Here is a 26,036-nt window from a genome sequence, read left to right as displayed (position 1 = left end):
GGATCCTTGGAAACATAAAAATGGGAATATGCTGTGGAGGTGGGGATGCTCCTGGCTCTGTGTATACTTGAGAAAACCAGAGTTAGGATGTGGGGTTCTGGCTAGTGGTCACTCCTCGTGAAAGGTGCAGAAGTACTAGAGATTTCAAAGGAGGGCCACAAAATTGATACGGACGGTCGTCGATCCGACCCCGGGATGTAAGCCCAGAGGCAATGTCTGTACTCTTGTCTACAGAAGATCCTGAAGTCAGGCTCACCTCCCGCACTGTGAGCTTGTCAGCGGGCCAGATGGCAGGGAGTCGAGCTGGGTGCGAGGTATTCCAGCACTTGGGAATGCCCTGGAATCTGCTCCTTCAAAGAAGGAGCCAAGGAATAGTATCTCTTCCTATAAGTATTTATACTTGGGCAGTATCTGGAAAGGTGGAGGGCTGAATTGTTGGCAACCGTTTGATGACAACTTCCAGTGGCTGAAAGCTGGTAAATTTAGCATCAAAGAAACAAGTGGTTTCCTTTTTGCGAGAACAGTAAACATTGAAGTACTCTAGCAGAGGATGTGTTGAGTATATGACCAGGAAGAGTCTTAAAGAAATTTCACAACCCAAATGTGCATAGGATTGTTCTGACTTGCTGATCTTAAAGGTCTTTTCCAACCTCTATGATTCTGTGATTCTGTGAATGATGGTGGTGGTTGCTCCTGACCTTAGCGTCTGCTCAGCTCGGTTCCCCTCGTGCTCCCCCCGTACGGACCCGTGGGTGGCACGGAGATCTGCTCTGCTTTCACACTGACTGCTCAGAACACTTACCTCTCTGTGTTAACCATTATAATGTAACCTCATTATCAGGATTTAATCCCAGTATAACCTAAAGGACTCATGAAAGTTGGCTAGAGCTAGTCAAAGTGCAGCGATCAGGGATTGCCTTCCCTTTGCAGAATCAGAAACTATCTTGTTGATAATCGTATTACAGCTCAGAGAAAAATTCCCTTCAAATCAGACTGGCCTTTGGTTTTTTCTTCTTCAGCAGCATGGGGTATGATCTTCGGGACACGTCCCACTTCCTTGCCATTTGTAAAGTTTGGTTTTCTCTTGCTTTTTGCCTGTAGCACAAAGCTATGTCTCCTGAGGAATGAATTGCTTTAGTCTAACTAAAGGATTTGTCCTTAATCTAGGTGAAAAATGCTGATCTGTGCTATGAACAGTACTGCTTCAGATTTTAATTTCTGTGAACATGGGGGGTTTTTTGGTAGTTTGGGGTAAGTATTCTCCCTTATCTTCTGGGAGAGCTGTGAACGTAAATGCTTTAGATGGAAAGGAATGATGCTGCACTCGCATCTGTATTTCGATGATGTGAGGAACCTAAAGCATAAAGTGTTACATGAATAAAAGGTTAAATGTTCTATTGGATGTAGTGGTAGTCATCAACATAATGTAGGCCCTTGCTTCTCTGGAAATGGTCTTTCCTATGCATCAAAGAAGATGGGGTATTTTAGAATATATCACATTAAACATGTACAAAGTGGCATATTCTAGTATGTGAGCATCTGGATTTGCTCCCCACAATTACTTTTATATATCATGGAATTACAAAATCGGTAGAACTTTTTGACTTTAAATTCAGAAGAGCGTCCAGCTGGCATCCTTTATGGGGCTTGTTATGTCTGAGAAAACTTTCTTATTGAACTTAAATAACCCCTAGCAGGATGCCAGCCAGCTACTCTTCTCATTATAAAGCCAGTTGAAATGTTTTATTGATTTTGGGTTTTGGTGTTTATATAAACGTACAGAGGGACTTTTCTCAGGGGGCGGGGGAACTATAAGGAATCACTGTTATTTAAAATCTGGCACTACTTTTCAACATTCTACCCTATTTTCTTTTCTTACTATTTTGGGGAGACAAAAGTGATTATTTTCCTATTCAAATGAGAACTGTAAAGAATGGGGAAAATGTTCTACGTGAAGACTAAGATTTCCAAGTATGAGACATGTATGGGAGGTCCAGTCTGCTCCCTCTCCTGCCATTGAAATGAATATTCTCATTTATTTGCTCTTTTTAACTCTTGATAGAAGATGTATGCACAAAACCACTCATTCTCTGAACATAAAGGAATCACTGACTTAGTAGGCATCAGCAATTGTATTAGGTAAAACTTAATTGTTAACATGATAGACTTTCATGTAGTCAGTCTAAACATACTTGCTACTGTGAGGTTTACAATAGAGGGAAAATTTGGAAGTGGAATAGATTTTTCTTTTCAAATTACCTCTATTTATGAATGCTTATTGTTAGCAAGTGCTAGCAAATTGGAAAAACTTAGGAATCAGCTCAGTCTCAATTAACTCGGTTGTTTAGTACAGGGAGCTGAAATGAGTAAGCCTCTAATTTTAGTAGAAGTGGAAAAAGGAAATGTAGGAATAATTTATTTATAGCTATATCAGACATGTTATGCGGGTTGAGTTTTGGTGAGTGAAGATCAGAAATGGTAATATTAAGTGAGCGCTGGCTTGGCGAGGGTTATGATGGGAGGGATCACATACCGCTTCTCCCGCATCCTGGGGCACGTGCTCCGAGTGCGAGGCTCTTTCGTGAAAGGCGCGCAGTTACGTAGACCTCAGCATTGCCACCACATCCTTCATCCTTGTCTTTGAACTCGATACTGTCAATGTATATTAGCTATACTCTGGATTCACCTGCTGTTTGGGGCCCTTCAGGCACTGCCGTACCCAGTTTGTGAATCGCAGTGGCGTTACTGCCGAGATAAATACCAAGATTAAAAGTTCAGCTCTGCTGAGCTCTGCTTACTGAGCACATCGCTTGCTTAGACACACAGCTTGAGTTTTTCTTGTGTTGTTTTGTTTCTTATAATTTGAATTTGCTGGTAACTCACAGTCTTTTAGTTAACCAGACTCTTATCTGGTTAGTGTTTTAAGTGCCATACATTTTTCTAGGAATTCATATTAATAAAAGTTAGAGGATTTGTAAAAAATAATAATAAAATAATGCAGAAGGATGATTCTCGTTTTATTAAAGTTATGATTGTGAAGAAAAACTGAATTAATTATATGAGATTTCCCATACGTATTTAGCTGTCCACATCTGCTGAAAATATTCTTAAGCAGAACCAGTGGGCAACTCCAAAACTTGCTAGAGGGTGGAGTGGGGACTATTGAAAGAAGTAATGCTTTTTATTGAATTTTTAGTTTCCCAAATTTGCAATAAAACATTTTACCTCATCTGCAATGCATCTCCCACAACTGTGAATGAGGGAACGACAGAGGACGAGATCAGACTAAGTGCCAACACTGAGTAAATACTGAAAGACTGTTCCTTCATTTGTATGCTGTTGGCTTGACAGTTTTTTACTAGAAGACTGCTTCTGCTTTCTGCTAACAGCTAAGCACATAAGAATAGTTTTCCCAAAGTAATTTTAAAAACAGCAGTGATGGTAAAATGCAGAAGTTGGAAGAGACGGGGCAAGGAGAAGAGCCAAGACTGAAATTCAGTCAGGTATTTAAAAAAAAAAAAAAAAAGGCAAATTTTAAGGATTTCTGTTGTCCTAGAAACTGCTTTGGGCTTTTTGCCCTTCCCCCAAAATTTTGACAGACTCATTCTTGGCTAAGTCACTTGTCAGAAGATGCAGAGGCTGCATGCTGTAGTCCTCAGTGATTTTCATCCTTAAAATAATCTGTTAAAGCAAGAGTTTGAAAAACACTATTAAGAACGGGGCCAACATTACAGCTGTTTGGTTGTAAGTAAAGAAAAAAAAATATGATCATGCAGCATTATGCCATTGGTAGTCATAGTAATACACTCAGCTGCTACAGTGATAAGCGTGGTATTACGGATAGGCAGTTACATCTGTTTCACAGAAGAGCACATTCTGTGCGGATGGAGTATTGTATGTGAGGGGAGTCCGTGTTTTTAACCGGTTCTGCTGGGCCAAGAAGGATGTTTTATTTATTGGTCCATTGTTCATGATTTCTGTTTGTCTCAAGGGAGCGTGCAATCTCGATAAGGAGAACAACCAACAGTAGTTTGCAGTTAACTGCTAAATTATGGTTTCTTCAGAATTGAAAGCACTGTAATATGGGATACCAGATAAATATCTTAAATGTTTTCCATTCCAAAAAGAAAACAGGGAATATAATTATAAAAAGGTATAGCTCTTGGTTCTAAGTTTGTAGGTAAGTGATGGAATACATAGTTAAAGCAAGAACAGGTTGTCTCAAATTTTTAAGGAATATGAGGTCATATCGCTTCCATCAGCGATTATACTTCTGTGAAAGTTAAGCCTCTTAACATCGCTAATTTAACAATATTGCCACTGATGCAAACTATGTGTTCATATCTCTAAGTTGATATTAATTCTTATTTCATATTAGTATTGCAGTAGCTTCTGGAGCGTGGACTGGTGCGGTAGAAGTTGTGCGGTAGAAGTTGCACAACCCATTTGAGATATAGTAGTACTTACAATGCCGAAGTGATCTTTTGTACTTTCACACCTTCATCATCTCAGGGTAAGGTATGCAGTGAAACTTTCCTTCTCCGCTCTCGCTGGATCTTTTGGAAAGGCTCTTGCAGATTTCTTCTGAAAAAGCTCCTGAGTTTTACCCTAGGAGAGGTTGGAAGTGGTGGAGGTTTTAGCAAGAACCTCATTACATGACCAAGGAGTTGAATGTGAGTTTCTGACAAGGGTTTCAAAAACTTGAAATGTTCTAAATTTTAAAAGCAATAAAGAAAATAGAAAATAAAGCTAGCTGCATTTGTATTGAATATGCATAAAAGTAAGAATTGAGAAAGTGGTATGTATAACATTTATTTGTGTTCAACTCTTAAAACGTTTTAGATATTAATGCCTATTGAGCAAGTTCTGCATTTTCAGTTTTCTAAGTACTTAATACACCTGTCTTATCTGTTATTTTTACTCTACAAATTCCAACAAAGTACTGTTGAGACTATTGAAATATTAGAATACATAATGGATAGTTTCTTATAGAGAAATGTGTTGTAAAATGGTATTTCCATTGTAATTTTCTAATTGGTATGTTTAACTGCAATTTTTTAGGAAAACACATATATCGTTAACGTTCTTTAATTTGGTAGAAGTACTTTTAGTATCCATGAAGACTACAAGAGTTTGCTTTTGGTTTGAATTGTCTGGTTTATAAGGAAGCTGAGCATTATTCACAGTATGTGAAGTCATTACTGTTCCTACATATTTTATGCAGACACAATTCTTCTTCTGCTACAGAAATGTTGTATGGGTTTTGACTCTTTGCTTTTGTTTAGTTTGAAACCAATAGCTCATACCCCAGCTTCTCTTTCTGAGGATAGCCATTGAAGCTTCCTGTCCAAGTCTTCATATTGTTCAAATCTTCATAGAGTTTAAAAACCAGGACTCCAAACAAGCTAGACCTCTGGCTGTATCCTACCATCCCAATAGCGTATGCGTACATATGTGTTCCTGTCTTTTCATGGTAGGACACTGCTGAGGTATGAATAATAAATATCTTCCACTCTCATGTCTTTATTTTAAGTGAGCAGGAGAGTGAATCTTCTTGAACACAAACTGATTTCATAATACTCATTATTTTACTGCATCTGCTTAAGAATACCTGTCGAGCAGTACTTCAAAAAAAGCAACGCAGATAAAATCCACACAGGAAAATAAACCCGCTTGCAAAAGAAAACAAAATAAAAATGCTCATAAATAAAATACTACAGCCCACAAAGTAATCATTTAAAAAATGTCTATCCTATTCAGTTTCCATTTATTTACTCCCAAAACATTTATTTGACCCTCTAAGAGAACAATAGATTGGCTTTTTCAGCATTCTGGACATTTCTTCTTCTAACTGCATTACAAAGACGGTTCCTTTTTCTCAATAACTGGCAAAAGAACTTTTGGCAGATGTCTGCGTCTGCAGGAGCTGGAAGCCGGCATTCATCTTGGGCTTTTATGGCTTTTAGCCTAACTCCTTCATCTTTTTTTCATTCTACTTTTAAGAGCTTCTGATTATTAAGGACTGTTGTTTACTGAGCTAACATGTACGATGCCTTGGGCTTCCAGGATTCAAAATACCATGTTTTTATGAAACTTGGAATCAAACTTGTGATTTCCTTTTAGCTTTCAACTCCCATTTGCATTTCTCATCAAAAGCCTCCTAACTGTCATCTTGGAGCCTGGATACAGTAATAACGAACCGTTTCATGGTGGAGTTCTGGGTGAGCTAAGGCACTGTCGAAACTCTGTGGTGCTGCGGTGCATCTTCTTGTCTGCTGGCTGCCATCCTTCTCCAGGCCTGAAGGAGATGCGAGTGGTCAGAACCGCAGTCCTGCTTTCCTTGCAGCACTGCTGGCCAAGGCAGCTTGTTTGAGTAGGGATCTTTTTTCAGCTGGCATCCACCATCGGGTTTCCTCTGTCATCCTGCCCTCTTTGAAAATTCTGGTAAATACAATGTGTGGGTCTAGATACCGCTTTGAAGAAAAGACAGCCCTCAAAGGACATCCAGAGTCAGTTCCAGATCGCCGTTGCTATGCTTTGGTGCTGCTGCCTGATTTGAAAGGACGGGCCTCTTATTAGGACTTCTTCTCTTGTAGTCGCAGTGTAGCTTATACCGTTGCTTTGATGAGGCACGTTACATTTGTCCGTGCCGTTTCAGAGAACTCTTCACATCTTCACGCTGCTGATGCTGGGCATCGCTTTCTTCTCATTGCACCTGGTCTCCTCGTGAGTCAAAAAGACAGGACTGCTTCACGTTCGTCCTGGATCTTGGAGATTTCATTTTGAAACTGGGGAAGGACAGTTCAGAGGGCTCTCCCAGGGCTCTCGTGGTCCTCCCAGAGGAAGATGGAATTCTGCACTTTGTTGATGCAGCGCTCTCAATCACAATTATGGAAATTGTACACGTTTTGTAAAGGGGAAAAAATAATTCAGATTTTGTCTTTTGGATTGGGGCCAAACATTCAGAAGATGTCTAGCAACACTATATTTTAATGAGAATGGGTGTGCATGCATTTCTTCATCTGGAATATTGACTTGTTGGAGATGGTATTTTGGAAGAGATCCAGAAATCATGTTCTGGCAATTCATCTGTTGCTGGAGATAGATTTGTCCCAGAATGCAGTTGCAAATATTGTATTAGTTACTTCCCAATTCAGGACTTTTCTACACCAATTCCTACTGTGTCTTTCTGTGAGGCAGGTTTAACAGAAGCTGGGGAAGCACATTTGCCTGGTTTTTCTTTTCCTGCTGAAGTCTGGCTGCTCATTGCCTCTTCAGCTCCCAAACTTCTCAAGTCTGGATTGAAATAAGCACACATTTTCTTCCTCCTACTCGGAATCCATCAAGATTTTTTTGTCCCCAGTAGCAATTAATTAATTGCCTAATTAATCTGGAGAAAGAGAAGTGTTGAATATGCTCTAGACCTCTCAAGTTAGATCTCCAGAAGCGGTGTTTGACAGGCGATAGAAATCAGAGCAGTGTTTGAGAAAAACCTAGCAACAATTTTGTAAGTTTGAGATTTACTCCACACCAGATACTCTTCCATGTGGTCGTTTGGAATGGAAAACAAGATCATAAATAAATTAGAAACAGAGATTAGGTCCACTTGAAAATACCAAAATTAGGTTTTATACTCATGAGAGCTCTATATATAGAATAGTTGCTTCATGTCTGAATTAAAAATCTATCCATGTGCTGCTTAACACATTGAATGTGATTTCTACTAGCGAGGGAAGCCTTTCTTAGCTACCAAGAAAAAAGCTTGTATATCTGTCTTTCCCCTGTTGCAGGAGTAAAGAGTTTCCAAAAAAATACTGCCTGAAACGAACTCATGCTTAGAAAGTCCACTATATCAGACTATTCCTACAGGTCAGGCTAAGCTGATGGTAGCTTGCTTTTATCTGCACGACAGTAAGGTTTTGTGTGGAAGGTCATTTACAAGTGGGAGGAATACCATCTGAAGGTGTTCGGGTATTACCTGGTCCATCTTAAACTAGATTACAACTTGAGAGACTAACGTTAAGTGTGTCTCGAAGTGCAGCGACAAGAGTTTTGCTTCAGTGAGCAATTTTTCAACCGACATTATTTAAGAGGCCCTATGTATTTTTAAGTATGGTAGGCATCCATCTTGTGTCATTTGAGCGGTACAGCTGATTCTTCTGTTAAAACTATATAGGAATGACTTTGTAATGGTATTTCTTAAATCTGTAGTTTGGTCTTTGGGACTTTTCCTAACATTTCAATCCGTAGAGTGTCAGTTCTGGATACTGCTTTAAACAAAACAAAACAAAAAAATTTGGAAATTTCCTTTTTTGTGAGCAAACAGGTACCTGATAGTTAATAACGTGTATCGCTGTGGGCTCTGTAACATACGGATCCATTACAAGCCTGGCATGAGAGTTTGAAACTATTATAAGCGGGTGTGTTTTCTTTTCTCTGGTGAAACAAAAAGAATTTGCTTTTAGCCACAAAGATTGTAAAGACTTTTCTCTTCTAAAAATGCAGTTTAAAATATTTCAGAGATCAGTAAAAAAAGGAGGATGTGCAGTTATATTTTAGTTTAGGTTCTCCGGGATTTGTGTAATTGAATTTGAGTAGCCAGAGTTTATGGTTGTGTGTTAAAAATAAATAGTAAACATACACGTTGAATTTAATTTTATGTTATGCCGCTCATTTGTGTGAGCTATGTTTTACTATTGGCTTATTTACAAAAATAGCAAAATACTAAAAGGAAGAAAAAGTGCACGCACATGAAAAATCTTTTTAACTTGTCATTGCAGTAGGTCATGTATGCCTCGATGTGTAAACACGTGCTTGAGAGAATCTTTCTTTTTTCTGTTATGTTCCATTTTGGAGGCATTGCCAGAGGTGGCTTCTCTCCAGAGCTGGGTAACCCGTAGTAGGACAGATACGGTAGCAGAAAACAAACTTGCTTGCCATAGCTGTGGTTTTCATTCATCTCTACCAATGCTGTTCCTAGCTTCTGCTGTTACTAGCTGTTACTAGCTGTTACTAGCTGTCTGCTGTTACTAGCTTCATCTTAGTTTTGAATAATTTCTGAGCAACTTGCCTGATTAGCAGCTTTTCATTGACTTTTATTGGGAAGGTGTCTATAATTTTGAAGTCTGTATTTCTGAGCTAGGAAGCCGGGGAGGGCGTGGGTGCCAGTTTCTCAGGTATATATGAGGCATTTGCCAGGCCTGGGGGTGTCAAGATATAGAGCGTTTGCTATTCCTGCCTGATCTGAAATGTTAAATGCAAAACCATAAGTGGAAATCCAATGGGACGTATATTTTCAGTGCATGGTTGGGTTTTTGTTGCTCAAGTGCATATCTGTTTTTTTGTTCCATACTGCTGCCTAGAGAAATGTACTTGTCACGAAACTGCTTTTATTGCTTTGTTAACATATTTCTCATCACAGCAGAATAGGATAACCTCTGCTTTATGATTACAATTTGTTCTTACTTTATCTTTTGTTAATTTATTATTTAATTTTTCTACTGAAAGGTGATAATGGTACCTGGGAGAGAGGGTGTGATCTTTCTTCTCATGAATTCAATGCCGTGCTTCATGTACTGTGTTAATTTTGTACCTTTTTGAGTTGTCGTAACTTTACAGTACTTGAAAAATGGTACTCTAAGTTACACATGATGTAAAGATTTGATTCTGTTCTTACCAGTTAACAACATAGTTGCACATCCCTTTTCAAATAGTATTTGTTTAGAAAAATGATAGTTGATATTTTCAATATATATAATCGATACATTCTGACCTCTGTCATGTGAGCTATATTTGCAGGGCAGGTGAGAACTGAAAATTATTTTATTGCATCAAAACCATAGTTAAATACATTTGTAATTGTACAGTTTTATATACATGCAGTATATAATTTTAATACATATTTCTAATGTTTGTTCTCCAGTGAATCAGAATGAATAAAGTAGAAAGGCATAGTTCCAGGCAATTTCACTTGCTTTAATTCTCCTGGTCTCCTCTCATATGTTTTTTGTGTATGACCAGTGTCAATTCAAAACTCTGCCTTAAGTGAAAGATAATGAATAGTTTATTTTACGCTTCAGGTTTGGTAAAGGGGTATAAAGATAGCCAAATAAACTTTATTATTCTCTCCCTCTTCCCGTGTAACCCCCTCCCAGCAAATCTACCCAGGTGGTCTTTCTTTTCATGTCAAGTGATGGATATGACTAGACCATCCCAATTTACTTTTTTTTCTTTATAAATTGTTGGGGGTTTTTGTCTGCTAACCTACCTTGACCATAATCTATTTTCCTCATTAGATTTTATCGCAGGCATCATCATGACATGTAATCATCATTGTATTTTTTCTTCAGGAGTCCAGAATAATGGTTTAAATAATATTTAATTATTTACCCCATTAATGGAATAGAGCTGGAAATAGAACAGCATAAGGTTCACATCTACATTTAGATCATGTACTCGTACTCTTTCACACGACATCATTCATGTCTCCCATTGATCCTTCTTCCTAGTAGTTACTTTCATGCTGGTCCACGACTAACTATATTAACTTATGGTTGCTTTTAGGTTTATGCTAATCAAAATATGTAATGAATGAAATCCTCCCATATCCCTACTCCAAGAAATTTAAGGGAAATACACATGTATAGTTAAATTGTTTCTTATGAGATGTGGCACAGAACTTAGTGTCTGAAGTAGCTGATGGCAGATTCATTCATCTGTACATAAAAAGTACTCAAGTCTGGATGCTCAAAACATTTTCTTTCCTGTGGATGGGTATCAAACATTACTGTTTTGGATTGACCTAGTTACTTCATAACGTCGATGACTGTCTCCCAACAGGCAGTATTCTATTAATAGTTTTGTTCTTTTGCGTTGTAGGGGGTTCAGGACCATCATCATCAATAGCCATAGCTGGCACCAGCCAACCTGCCATCACAAAGACAACATCTGTGCTTCAAGATGGTGTTATAGTCACTACTGCAGCTGGAAACCCACTTCAGAGCCAGCTGCCCATTGGGAGCGATTTTCCTTTTGCTGGCCACGAACACTCGCTTCATTTTCCGCAGAACAGCTCTTCAAACAACAATCTTCCACATTCTTTGAATCAAAACCTCCTCAATTCTCTGCCTATCTCTTTGCCAGTGAATCAGCAACATCTCCTAAACCAGAATCTATTAAATATACTACAGCCTTCAGCAGGAGAAGGCAAGTCTGAGGTCAACCTCAACCCTTTAGGTTTTCTCAACCCGAATGTAAATGCTGCTTTAGCTTTTCTCTCCAGTGACGTGGATGGGCAGGTATTACAACCTGTTCATTTTCAGCTTCTAGCAACCCTCCTTCAGAACCAAGCCCAAGCAGCTGCCATGCTTCCCCTACCATCTTTCAATCTGACCATCTCAGATTTGTTGCAACAGCAAAATAACCCTTTACCCTCAGTAACACAGATGACAGCCCCACCTGAGCATTTGCCAAGCAATCAGTCAGAAAGCAACAGGGTGGAGACCCTTTTAACCAACCCCCTGGGCAACCCCATACCAAGCTTTTCAGGCACTGACACTACTTCTAACCCCCTGCTCCTCCCAGCTGTCTCTGGGGCCTCAGCATTAATGGCCTTGAATCCCCAGCTGGTGGGAGGTGTCCTGAACTCTGCATCGGGCAACACCGCTAATCATCCAGAGGTTTCCATAGCCACCTCCTCCCAAGCAACCACTACCACAACCACTACATCATCAGCAGTGGCAGCACTGTCTGTCTCAACCCTGGGTGGTGGGACAGCAGTGGTGTCAATGGCAGAAACATTGCTGAACATATCTAATAATGCTGGGAATACATCTGGTCCAGCTAAACTCAACAATAACTCTGTGGTGCCACAGCTACTTAACCCTCTACTGGGGACAGGTCTGCTTGGTAAGTTCAATTTCTTCACAGATATAAAAGGAAAAAAAAAAGGAAGAGGGTTGGGGAGGGGGAATTTTGGATTCTAGTTTCTATTTTTAAAGACTCCACTTTATCATACTTTTTTTTGTAAGGCTTTTGTATGTTACAGCTTGTTTACTTCTACTGAGAAAAACATAACTGTTATTGTAAGAAACTTGAAATACATTCTGATTTACTTCAGTAACATTTAATACTGGTTTTGGAAATTATTTTATATTCCATTCTTAATTCTGATGCCACCTAGACCTCCTATATACACCTTAAAATTCTGTAAGCAATTGGACTTGTTTCACTTTTCAAGTAGTAAAAGCACAGGTGCATCTCTGGGATGCAGCGTTTCATTTCAAGTGCGTGTGGCATCACAGGGTTAGTACGAGTAGCTGTGCAGTAGATGAAAAATGGCCAAGTGCATTTTTCCAAATGAATCAGAAGTGCCAAAACCGTAAGCACACTCCCCGTAAAGTAATCCGTAACGCACTCGAAGTAGGTCCTTGCACAAGTTCAAAGAGGAAGGTTGCCCTTCGAGCCCTTTATCGTGTATTTATATTTTCTCATTTCTCTGTTTTTTTTTTTACTTTAGCTCGTAGTTTAGAAACCCAGGGTGTCTCACTTGACAAACACCTACATCCCAAACCAAGTGATTAAAAAGCCCTTAAATACAAGTTTTTTCTCCTGGGTCTTTTGATGGTTTTTACCAAGAATATGTTGGTACATACAGTTAGTACTCCTCTCTTGTTTGGTCTAGATAATCTAATAAATAAGACTAGTAGGAGGAATCAGGTAGTGGCAAAGAGCTGATAAGTATTTTAACGTAATACCTCGTACTTAGCTACTAAATGGCTATCGTGAACTCAACCCTACTTTACATTTTCCATGTAAAATACAACTAACCAATCATTCTGCAAATGGCAATTTTAAGAAGAACATGAGCTTTTAATTAAAAAACAAAAAAGCCCGTAGGAAATGGATACATTTTTAAACCTTATTATTTCATGAAGTCAGATGCAACAGTGTATTTATTTTACTAGAACTATAATTTTCATGTAAAGTGAGATTTTCATGTAATACAAAATGTTAATACAGTTGTTTCTCTAGAATGTAAAAAAAAGAATTATTTAGAGTGTTGGCTGACATGTCTGTGAGCCAAAAAGCCTTTGCTCATTTGCAGTTAGCTCACGTTATTTTGTCATAGTTAATGAAAAACTAGTTTTGTTGGGTTCTTTAAATTATTTTCTCTTTCTCTCTCTCTCTCTCCCCCCTCCCCCTCCTCCCCCCCCCCCCCCAGTACTCTTTGAAGCAGTCACTCTTTGGAAACTAAGAGTAAGATTCCAAGACACCGAATATCATAGAAGCTCATTCTGCCATACTTGGCTGTGTCCCGTTCCAAAGGCAAAGACAGTCATGTCAGAAACCTTTAGAAAGAGTCCAGATAGATGTGACATGCAAAAGAAGCAATACTGAAGAAATAAAGGAATAAAGAGTAGGAGACACATGCCTTGAGGACCATTCCATAGAAGATTGAAGGGGAAAAGTGTTGTTTTACAGAGGCATTTGCTTAGCAGTCAGTTAAAATTTGAGTCAAGGAAATTCCTCCTGACTGTTGAAAACTATACTGACTTATGTTTCCCTGTGTTTGAATTACAGGTGACATGTCATCTATAAACACTACTTTGAATAACCATCAGCTGAGTCATCTCCAGTCGCTATTAAACAACAATCAGATGTTTCCTTCAAATCAGCAGCAACAGCACCTTCTCCAGGGGTATCAGAACATGCAGGGCTTTCAAGGCCAGCCCCCAATTCCTGGCCCAGCTAACAACCCAAACCCCATGGCATGTCTGTTCCAAAATTTCCAGGTAGAAAGCAAAATGAAATCAATATTCAAACAAATGTGCAACTCTCAGTAGGTAAAATTATATCCTCCATAGGTTGATTTTTTTGCCGAGTGATTAAGACAATATGATATATCCAGTTGCTTGCCTCTTTCAGTAGTTCTTGGATTTTGCAAATCAGTAACATTTGTTACTGAAATTTTATACCTTCTCCCTTAGAAATTGGGTATAGTTTCTTTGGAAAGAGTTATGCTGCATGTATTGAAAAAAATATGCTATGTATGTTCTGACAATTACTGTACATTTTTAGCAAAACTATTTTCCATTCTGCAGAAATGATCATAAATTCCCCTTCAGACCACTCTAACAATTCAGTGATGAGAAACAAATATTGATACCACTTTACAGTAATTAGAAACTGAATACGTGATTATAGGTGACCGTGTGTACTAGTCCTCTTATATTCCCACTGAAATCGAGTGGCAGAGCTAGCTGTGGCGTGGATTGTCCAGACTGACGAAAACGGGCATTAGAATGAATGTACAATGACAAACTGTGCAAAAATGGTACCTCCCTGCCGTCCACCTAGATAGACAGGTCTTCGTAATGCAAGCTGAACTATCAAACTAACATACTGACAGGAAGCATAGCAACCAAAACAGTTAATAAAACCAGAGTTAAAATACGTATTTATTATTATTCAGTATTGCCATGGTTGCTGCAGAACTCAAGACGTGAAGACGGAAGCGTGCAGATAGTGCCAGAAAGTGCTTTTAGCCTTTAAGAAGGAAAAAGAAGACGTGTCATTTTCTCAGTGTAGATGTTTCACTGCTATTGCAAAATCACAGTCCTCTGACTGCCTGTTACCTCTCTTTGGTTTTGCATGAATTTTGGTAGCTTCATCTCAGTATTTTTTGCTTCAGATTCTCAGTTATATAAATAGTAATGGTAAGTATTTAAAGGAGCTTTTGGAAATATTTTACCCTTGGTTTTTACAGTTTTTTGTTATAGCACTATTATTGACATGGTCTTCACTGCCTGCGTATGTGACAAGAAATATAAAAAGCACAGTTACTTTAATCTGAAGGGTACAGTTTACTGTGGCAGTGCCTGACGTTACAGCTGCAATGCAAAGGGATGCAGGCATGGCTTACAAGGGACTGAAGTAAAAAGAGATCCCACGAGAGAAGCACATAGCCAAAAGGGGAAAAATAGGAATGTTAGCCAATTCCGAAAGGACAGTGATGGCCTACATTCCAGAAATTGAATGAGGAGCATACAAGGATCCCAGAAGAACAGTTGGTAGGGAGGAAGGAAGCAGAATTAGGGTCTGGGAAGGAACAAAAAAGAATAGTTGAGAACAGAAATATGAACTTGGTGGAGTTGGTTAGGACTTGAGAGAAAAAAGGAGGGTGCTGTTCTTCAATCAGAAGAGGAAATCCCTGAAACGACTCTGAAAGAGATGATAATGTAGTCTCAGCAGTGCATGGTAGGTTGTATCATTTCATGCAAGGCATCTGTTTTGATCCACGAGGCAAAGTCTAAGAGCCAGTGTTTTTGTTTTCCTCTAAATTATGCTTTTTTGTTTTCTATCTAGCTTGTTCAACGTTAAACTTGGTAGCTGATATTATAACCAAACTAAAATTGTGTACTATAACAACTGGTCACCCTGGCCACCATCCTGATTTTTTTATTAAAATGAAACAAAGTTTGGCTATTGAAAAGGAACCTTAGGCAAAATAGCAATTTCCATCTTTTTCTCTACTTTTTCCAGGTGAGAATGCAGGAAGATGCTGCTGTCCTAAACAAAAGAATGATTACTCAAATGGGAATGGCACCAGTTCCTGAGAGCTCCAGCACTATGCTTCCTCCTTTCCAAGAAACATCTTGTGATTTGCAGCAAAGAACTGAACCATCTCTTGGACAACAGGCAAAGGATAACCTCAATGTCGCTGCTCAGGGTGATACATCGGTGGATGCTATCTACAAAGCAGTTGTAGATGCTGCAAGCAAAGGAATGCAAGTAGTAATCACCACTGCCGTTAGCAGTACAACACAAATGAGTCCCATTCCAGCTTTGAGTGCCATGAGTGCCTTCACAGCCTCAATTGGTGACCCATTAAATCTTTCTAGTGCTGTCAGTGCAGTAATCCATGGAAGAAACATTGCCGTTTCTGATCACGAAGGTAGGATAAGGAACACTAGAGGAACGCGAATACTGAAGAATTCAGAGCACGGTAAAAATTCAAGTGAAGGGGATGGGTATGAATATTACAAATCAACAAGTTGTAACACACCCAAAAAACAGTGGGAAGGGGAGCAAAGTCCTGTCAGTGACATAAATAGATGGAAATGTGATGAGTTTCTAGACCACTCTACCCATATCCATAGTAGTCCTTGTCACGAAAGGCCCAATAACATCTCCACACTGCCATTATTACAAGGCGAGCAGCATCAGATACTGTTATCACAGCGAAACTGTCAAAGTGATAAAATGTTGGAGGAGAATTTCAGGTATAACAATTACAAAAGAACTATGATGAGTTTTAAGGAAAGACTGGAGAACACTGTGGAACGATGTGCACACATAAATGGAAATAGGCCTCAGCAGAACAGAGGATTTGGGGAGTTGCTGAACACTTCTAAACAAGACCTGATTCTGGAAGAGCAATCTCCAAGTTCCTCAAATAGCTTGGAAAGTTCGTTAGTTAAAGACTATATCCATTACAATGGAGATTTTAATGCCAAAAGCATTAATGGGTGTGTGCCTAGCCCTTCAGATGCTAAAAGCATCAGTAGTGAAGATGACCTAAGGAACCCAGACTCCCCTTCTTCAAATGAGCTGATACATTACAGGCCGAGGACGTTTAATGTTGGCGACTTGGTCTGGGGCCAAATCAAAGGACTGACTTCATGGCCTGGAAAACTAGTAAGAGAAGAAGAAGTTCACAATTCATGTCAACAAAACGCTGAGGAGGGGAAGGTATATTTATATATATATGCACATATCTATCTATCTATATACACATGTACCTATGCCCATACAAATGTTTATCAAAACTATCTCGGTCCATTCTTTATTTTTTTCTTTGTCTCTTATTTTAGTAGTACAAATTGCTTTTTTTCATAACTATAGCTTGCAAACTGAATTTTTCCCATAGTTATCTAATGAGAAACTTCTGCCGATGCCATGAAACAGATTATATTTTGGCCTGATTATGCTTTACTAACTAATTGATGTACAAAAGACCTGCTACACAAAAAATGTTGTTCACAAAAAATTGTTTCGCTTACACTGTGTATTTAGTTGAACTTCTGGCTGTGTCCAAAGAAACGGATATGGAGATATCGAAAAGTGTTGAACACTGCAAAAAGAAAAACTGATCTAATCAGACTGAGGAGATTGTAATAAGTAAAAGCCTACTGATTGACACATACACTCTTCAAGAGGAAATGCATGTGCATTTTCACCTTGAAAGGAGGTTTCGACCATCTTTTAATAGTGAGGAAAGCATTCCGATTTGCTCTTTCATACTGAGATTCTTTTTTTTTGGTCGACAAATCATATGCTTGTAGGGGAATATACATAAAATACAGTTATCAAGGACTTATTGGTTATTTTATTATGATAAGTATTTCAAATTCTGGTCTCCACTACTTGTATAACATTGTATTTCTGTAGTTCTTCTAAAATATCTCACATCTTCCCTATATAAATATTTTTAAGTGCCGGTTTAGAAAATGCAAATTTTAAAAATATGTACGCAGAAAGGAAAGATCTAATGAAATAATAAAAATATGTACGCAGAAAGGAAAGATCTAATGAAATAACGTTTTACCTCTGACACAAAGAAATCAAACCACTTAAAAATTATGTCTTTTTTCCCCATATACCTGCCTAGTACATAGCACGACAACAGTCATAAGAACATAAGAAGGGTTGGACCAAAGTATTCCTTCCCCCAACATTTGGCCAACAGCAGATACCCAGAGGAGTGGGAGTACCAGAAGATGTTGAGGAGTGCTTCTTCACCAACAGCCTCTGACTCCCACCAGTGCATAGCTCAGGCAGTTCTTGAGCTGGAGCTGGTGCGTCTATAGTGTAACCACTACTGGTCTTACCGCGGTTCATACTCGTAGAGTTATCCCAGGTTGCCGTGCAAATGTAACTTCCCCAGACAGTCCAACAGGTCTGTGATGAAGTGGTGCTATACATAACTGGGGTGATGTTTGGCCAGAATGGTTTCAACCCTAGGTCAAGAGACCTTTAGTCTCGCTTTACAGGTGGCTTCTCTGTTATCTCCTTAGCCACAAAGGTTTCAAAGAGCTCCCGTCTTAAGTACGCTGAACAAAAGTATTTACTTTATAGAGAAATCAACATGCTTTAGTAACAATATGTGAATGCTTAAGAGCTCATTCCTTATGAAGGTTAGATCCCCACGTTACAAGTCAGTTTATAAAGTATAGGGAAATGAGATAGACCACAAACTATAAAAGATTAAATAAAACTGGAAAAATTAGGAGGTGTACAATATCACTGTCCCATATGAATTACAAATACAGTAATTACACTGCACGTATGTTCCAAGTATGCATTTATGTATTAACTTCACAAAATTGTGTATCCATATCTATATGACTGTTGTGATATATTTGAAGAGCTTATTTTTCATACCTTTTGTAAAGAGGTGAAATTTTTTTTCATTTGCATTCCTTAGCAATTCTTTAAGTTTACTCCCCAGTTTGTGGATACCAGAATGTATAGTTGCTTTTGTGCAAACCCGCCGCCTTTAATTTTGTGTCTCTTATGTACATTATGTGAGCATTGTGTAGTGTTATATTCAGTGGCATAGATTTTATTGTATACTGAAGCACAAACAACAGGGAAGCAAACTGTGGAAATGCATACATTGCTGCTCATGCAGTACTGTCAAGGTACTTGTGGAGGCAGCGAGAGAGACTGCTTCAAGTTCGTCATCAGGAAGTCCCACGTAATGGATCACCTCTCGCATCAGAAGGCCTTTCATTTAATAATAATAATAATAATTTTAAATTTTAAAAAAAAAGTATGTCTGATTTTCTCCAACAAGGAGTACAGAGTGAATGACCATTCCAAAGGTCAGGAGTTGGGGTTGAAAGGTGGGATACAGGGGACTATGGAAGAGGTGCAAACGTGCATGTGCTGTATAATAGTTCTGTTTCTAGTTGAAAATAGGAACTCCCATGCACAGGGGCAATCTGTACACATGTTCAAACACTCCTATCACATGTTGTACAGCTACATTCTTCAGATGTTGGGGCAGCCTAGTCTGAAAAAACTAAAATAAAAACCAACCAAACAAAACCAAATAAACCACACCAAACCAAAAAAAATAACCTTGAAAACCAGAAAGAAATGGCCTTGAAAATCAAATGGTCTTCAGAAATTCTGTGCTTCAAAAAATCCTGAAAGGTTACAATTCATGGTGGGAGTCACTAGCAGCAGTTCTGAAAATTGTATTTTCTGCAGAGCTTTCTTAAAACATCTTTTAAAGTATTTGTATAATCAAATGTTAACCTCCTATATTGTAACATTAGTTTTGCTATGCTGTTGGGATTTCATGGCACTTTGTATATTCTCTGTTCTTTATATCATACATAATTTGATTTTTTGTTTCCATTTAAAAGACTTTGGGTATTAGATGTAATAATGCTTCTGTTTGAAGAGCAGCTAGGATGGTGTTTCCCTAACAGGAGAAGGGAGGAATATTGCGCCTTTGTCTCCTAACGAACACTTGCTTTTTGGCTATTGGAAAATTAAAGAGGAACCCAAGGGAAGTGCAGCAGTAGCAGCAGAAATTTCTGAAAAGGAAAGAAGCCAGCCTGAAGCTACATGCATCCTAAAACAGATTATGTGTATTTCATTAAGTAATCAATTTGATTATTATCGAAATCGAATCACCTACGCAGGAACAAGGCTTTGAGAGCAACAACGTGAAAGTCAAAGGGGTCGTGTGAGCAGTAGTTGCCTGTTGTTAGTGCATTTCACGGTGATTCTTACGGGGCGAGTATTGTTCTCAGTAGGACTTGCCATCAGTTAATCTAGGTTTTTTAAACTGAGTTTTTATAGTTCTACAGGTAACAGTAGGTGTGATTTATCAGTGTCCTGAAAATCCCATTTGTTTGCATTATTTAGTGTTGCAATGGCTTATTGTAAATGAAGGCATGTGATATTATTAATTCAAATATATCTGTTATAGTTGCTTCCAATACCGTGTTATGTTAGCAATTTGATACTACTTCTTCCAAAAAGTGCTAGCAGGTTTTTTACTGTTCTACCACCACAAAATTCCAATAATGAAGATATTGATTTCTTTTTGTTACTTAAGTCCCTTGTGACCCAAACGTGATATTAGCTCTTCATAAAAGTATTTACCATGGAACTTTCTTCTATATCTAATGGCAGACATATACAACCCTTTGCAGAGTTTGTTCCTTATATACGCATATATATCATGGATATGGATAAAGTACAATTTAGCATTCATGACAACTCTGCCACGTAGTAAAGTGTCCAAGGTAAAGGATCAAGATGATTATGTTATTGCCCTTTAATTCTGTTCAGTTTGAAAAATACAAGTTTCTTCTTTAGCTGTTTTTCAAACATTCTATAAAATGAAGGCTTGAGCTATAGTGTATTGCGGACAGAGTAGCATTGCCTCCGATAATACCATTTTAATGTAGGAGGTGTGTAAGCTTCTGAAGCCGGTTTGCTCATTCTTGAGTGTTGCGTGCCTTTTCTTCTCATGTTTATCCTCAGAAAAGCCCTGCAGGTTTTAAATAGAGAGTATTTCTTATGTATGCATTTGTATTTTTCCAAAGTCTGATTAGGAGAGGAATTATTTGAAGTATTTGCAGTCTTACATTAAAAGTAAGCACAGTTTTAAGGGAAAAGTGCTACAATCTGTGGCATAATTGCATCTGTTTCGTGAAAATAGAAATCCTGCCTCCCCGTGTGCAGATTTCACCAATAATGACTCTTGTCTCGTAAGCTCCTGGAACGGCAGCGTTCCCCAATTTCACTGGCAGATGCGTAAGTTCAAGGCATGTGAAATTTGGTCTAAACATGTATTATATTGGGCCTTATTTCTAGAGATTTTGACAACTTGCTCACTCGTTAACTTCACATTGTCACGTCTAAAATTCAGTTTCGTTGTGAAAATAAATAATTTAGTAATTGAAAGGCTGGGTTTAGAGGGAATTTGCATTTAAATTTATTTTTTGGACTGTATATAGGCATGCTTAATAAATTTGTATTTATAGAATTAATTTTCCTCGTGTCAGAATACAAGCTGTACTTTTTAATGAAATAAATGCTATATAAGGTTCTTGTTAAGTTATGCAAAAATTAAAAAATAAGTCAAGCAAAATGTAGCACTACTGATAAAGAAAAAGGAATTTATCCGTTCGTTTTCTTTAAGTTGATGTGTTTAAATACCTTTTTTTGGTTTTACAAGCAGAAATTTTTGAGCCAAATCAAAATAATGTGCAGACTTAAGTGGACTAATATTTTGAGAATGCAAATGATAAAATCATACAGATGATATAATTAATTTTCTTTGACGTTTGTGTTGTTTATACTGGTACTAACTGGTACCTATCCAGTGGTGCCAGTGATTATATACAGGGGTTTATATAGAGATTGCTTAAAAAGATTATAATTCCGGTTGAGTTCAAGAGAACTTAAATCTCCAGTTAAAGTACTTTAAATACCAGCTCAGCAACCCTGTTGAGCACGTGCTCAAATTCATTCCTGGCTCAGCAGATCGCTAAAGGATGTGCTTCAGTAAAAAAATTTTAAAAGACCTTTCTCAGGACCAACAAATTAGCTGGCTAAAGCGAGCGCTAGTGCAGACTCACGGATTCATAATGCATAAATAAAGCTTGTCACCCTGCCCGCCCCCCTTTTAAGGCCTTAAGCCTTTTAACTTAAGCACGTACTGTGGCCCTTCTGAAATAGGAATGAACTTGGCCGTGCCGTTAGCGGCATTGTTGAACTGGGGCCTTAAATGCTTTATCCGGAAATTCGAGGTGACGTGAAACGCTTTTGTGTTGATGGCATCTGTAAAAATTGTCTCCTGTACTAGGCAACTTGGTATTTTAATGCATTCCAGGTGGTCTCAGAGGTGTAAAATACATTTGTAAAATGTGCGTACAGAATATGAGACTTTAACAACAGTGTTCGTATTAATGATATAAAGGCAAACGATGTTTTAAAAATATTATTTTCCTTCTTAGTTTGGTTTTCTTAAGTGTCGTGGGTTTGGTTTTTGTATTTCTATTGCTAGTGGTGTGGACATCTAGAGAAATTATAATATATCCATATATGTATGAGGGGGTGTATATAGCCAGACATTCATTTATTCTTTGCTGGGAAGGTTAGTGTGTTATGGATGCAGTGAAAATTAGGCTCCATAATAATGCATGTCTAGCAGTAAAGTAAAAGCAGTGTTTGATAATTGCAGGTCTGGGTAATGTGGTTTGGTGTTCATACCTTCACTCAGGTGGAGCCAGAGAAGTTGAAGACACTAACAGAAGGTCTAGAAGCTTACAACCGAGCCAGAAAAAGGAACAGAAAGTAAGTAAAGGCCCATTTATTTACTAGTGAAATGGAATAATTTCTTTTCCTTCCTAAGACTCTCATTTGGGGAGCTTAGCAGATCGGCCAAACTGAAGAGTTAATTTTCCGAATTCCTTGTGTTGGATATGATAATCATTCGAGATCTTTGATATCTGCATTTTTATTGCATCTTCTGGTATTTACAGTAGCCTTTGTAAAATGTCAGCCTCCTTGTTTGAGCTTTCATGTGTGGGATTTCTAATTTACAGCAAAAAAAGTTATTACATCAAAACTATTCTGACCAAATACGCTTTTTAACAAGATCTGCCCTTCTTATCTCTTCCCTCTCCCTCTGGCAGCTGCTGCTGCAGGCAGAGCACAGGTTTATTCAGATAAATTCAGTTTCTTTCCCATTGCTGAGAAGCGTTTCAGAATTTGTGAAGTCTGGCTGTATTTAACCAGACAGGGGGCTCAGTGCAGAGCTTTGTGTCAGATGTGTATGAACTGTTTGGTTTTATCTTGCCTTTTAGCTTTTACTTACAAATATACGAGGATAGAAAGACCGTGAAACAGCATTAGGACATGAAGCATCAGCATAGACAAAAAGAGGACAATGGTTAACTTTAGGAGAAAAAAACACCGGACAGCTATAAAAGGATAGAAAAGTAGAAATTGTACTATGATTGGATTTGTTCTAGGATGCTGTTGCTTATTTACCGGTGCAGTGAAAATATATTACTTTGAATCTGTGTCAGAATTTAAAGTCAGCTTGCAGTACTTGTCTTTAGCACAATAAACACAGGCTTAAAGGAATTAAATAATTATTTGTCTTCAACTCCTTTTAAGGTGTAAGCTTTTCTTCTATTTATATGTCACGCGGCGCTTAAGATAAATATTTTTTATGCCAATGAGACAATGCTGGTGGTTGTTTTTTCCAAGATCATCCTCAAAATATCTTGCTGGAGTTTAAGGGTGTGTGGTGAGAACATAGAAGGGCTTTTGGCAACTCCCCAGTTATTTGCTCGTGTCCCTGAAGCGAAATGACTCAAGTAAGGTGACACCGGGAGCAAATTTAAAGAGGTGTTAAAGTTGAGATAAACAGTCCAATTTAAGAAAAACTCCCATCTTCTGATTTGCATTTGTATGTTTAGCAGACTGCAAGAATTGTCTGCAGTTCCACTGAATCCAATGGCCTTTTTTTGTGCCATGTCTGGTTCTGCCCCATTGCTTGCCCGTAAGGAAACAGGAGGCATCAAATGTCCCAGCCAGCCGGGGGCACATGGTTGCCCCTTTTGTAGCGTTGCTTTACAGCCCTTACAGGTTTTTTCTCCATATTTCTACTTGTTCTTATTTCATAGTTCAAATCTTTTGGTATTTCTTCATGGGCCCTTCCTCTTTTTCCTGTGTACTGTTGTAAATATATCTGAAAAAGTTATTAATCTCCTTACGGTCTTCTTTCTGGTATGCGTCTCTGTAGTGTCTTGTTACACGCAGGTCCAGATTTTTTAAAACATTTAGCGTTAGATACAATTGCTACATGTAGTATACGATTTCTGTTTCCTGCCTGTATAAGTACTCAGCACTTACACATATCATGTACTGGCATCAAGTTGAACACTTCTGTTGTAAAAACAACATAGATAAAGAAACCCAGGATAAATTTATGTTGAGAGAGCATGGACTAGCATCACATAGGTGTTTAGCAGAGCAGGGTTGGCATCCAGGTCCTCAAAATGACGTTCAGATACCTTCACTCCATAAATTACTCTTTGTGTTCTTACAGTTCTTGTCTCAGCCCGAGTGTATTTTTGAGTTTTTTTCCTTCACTGCACAGTCTTCACTCAATCTCCAATAAAATGTATTGATAATATATATAAAATATAAAATTATTGAAACTAAATTAAAGATGAAAAATGTCTGCAAAGCTAAAAACTGTATTACAATAGGGATGTAATAGGATGCAATTCAAGTTGCACGTTAAATGCAGTAGTTGTGAATTGTAAATCTTAATCTAACCTTAAGTATTAGTTTTTAAAATGGGGATATTTTGTGTATTCAGTTTCTTCGGTTTCTAAACAAGACACCAGAAAAAAATGTCATTGTAGCACATTCGATCAGCATAGTCAAATGCTTTAGCTGTACTGCACAGAGCTCTGTAACTTCAGCTAATAGTATGATCTAAAGCATTTTGTGTAGCACTTTACTAGAAAATGGTACGGTGTTTTGCTTGGGGATGTCTCGGAGGCTTGGTGTGACTCCTAAACCGTCGTATTTATTCTGGGCCTCATAGGAAAGTGCACTCGGGTACAAACCGCTGAGCCATCACAGCCTTTCTCAGTTCCATCTCGTCTCAGCCGTCCTGTTCTTTTCCAAGCCAGGTCTCTTCTTGCTTCCAGCAGGTCATGACGTAGCAGCTTCCTCACCTATCTGGCTACGACCTCTAGAAAATTACCTGCTGGAGGCCCAGTCTTCCCTGATCAAAGCCTCATCTGAGCCAATCTTTGCTCTCTACAAGCTTCATAGTTATCTCTATTCCTCTGTCCACTAGTGTTCTCCTGTCCCACTGCACGCAAAGCATCTTCCATGGGTCATACCCAATCCCAGTGTCTCCTCCTCCTGTGGTTTCCTGTTCCTCCATGCGTTACTTCCCACACCAGGCTTCTCTTTTGTCAGGAATGTGCCATTTACCATCCCTGCCATTACCATCTCTACCATCCAGACTAAGTTATTTCAAAATGACGTTTGAACATGGCTTCTTAGCGTTGAACAGTTAAGTCTCTGACATCCCTCCTATTGGACATGTGGCCATGTTCACAGTTGGACAGGACTCCAGTAAGGGAAGAAATAATGCATCTCTTCCACCACCTTTCCAACTTCCAGCTCTAGTCAGTCTCCATCCTGATAAAGTCTAAGTCTCTCTGTCTTCTCTAGGCGTGCGTCTAGTAGCGGCTTGCCCCATACTGTTCGAGACAAGCAAGGTGGATGTGCTCAGACAGCCCCTGTTATCGCTGCAAGAGCTGCCCAGAGCAGCAGTTGCAAGTGAAGTCTGGAGTGTGTCCGCTATGGGAGGGGACTTCAACTCAACACATGCTCAGACTTCACTTTGATGATACAATTTGGTAAAATTTTAATGGGCCCTAGTAGGGTGGAGGATTAAAAGAACACTTCTGACAAAAAGGTTATCCTCCCTTCCCGAGGGAAGCAATTTAAATCCTTCTCCAAAGCTGTTGGCCATGAGAGGTTTTCTAAGAGATGATGTGCTGCTTTTTAATGAGAGGAAGAAACTGTTGCTAGAATCTTTTAAATGTAATTTGACAAAAAATTGTGATAGTGACAGGTTGGTTTGCATCACTACAGACCCGATGTCTCTATCGGACAGTATTTATCTGATGTCACATTCTCAAGTTTTTAGCTGCAGTGTTTTGTCTGCAGTAAATGGATATTTCAGTGCTGGGCACTTCAGAAACTTTGATCTGTTTGGAGCAGATCATCATCTTCACAGGAAAATGAACAGAACAACAGTGACTTAAGACTACAATTCAAACGATCATTTGTATTTTAAATACTTTCAAATGGCTGTTTTGACTAATAGCGATAATTTCATAGATATTGTGATAGGGGTGGGTTGCTGATAGAGCATAATGTTGATTAAATACCGTTACATCACA

General features: G+C 38.6%; 1 protein-coding gene across 10 annotated transcripts in view; it reads left to right on the top strand.

The window, feature by feature from the left end:
* The window catches only part of MBD5 (methyl-CpG binding domain protein 5), a 171,536-nt gene that overhangs the window by 114,241 nt on the left and 31,259 nt on the right, over positions 1-26,036 (top strand). For 7 of the 10 annotated variants that reach the window (XR_012044482.1, XR_012044481.1, XM_072875313.1 and 4 more), the window contains 4 exons: positions 10,879-11,907; positions 13,582-13,793; positions 15,544-16,752; positions 22,274-22,386. Coding sequence is in view for 8 of the 10 variants with exons in the window: in XM_072875313.1 (XP_072731414.1) it covers positions 10,879-11,907; positions 13,582-13,793; positions 15,544-16,752; positions 22,274-22,386 (2,563 nt within the window). In the remaining 2 variants the exon portion in view is untranslated. The remainder of the gene's footprint in view (positions 1-10,878; positions 11,908-13,581; positions 13,794-15,543; positions 16,753-22,273; positions 22,387-26,036) is intronic. The other 3 variants (XM_072875319.1, XM_072875318.1, XM_072875320.1) reach the window with 3 other exon arrangements.

The sequence above is a fragment of the Ciconia boyciana genome, chromosome 10 (genome assembly GCF_034638445.1).
Source record: "Ciconia boyciana chromosome 10, ASM3463844v1, whole genome shotgun sequence".
NCBI classification, from domain to species: Eukaryota; Metazoa; Chordata; class Aves; order Ciconiiformes; family Ciconiidae; genus Ciconia; species Ciconia boyciana.
Note: the sequence above shows the minus strand (reverse complement) of the source record. Positions and strands in the feature narration are given on the sequence as shown.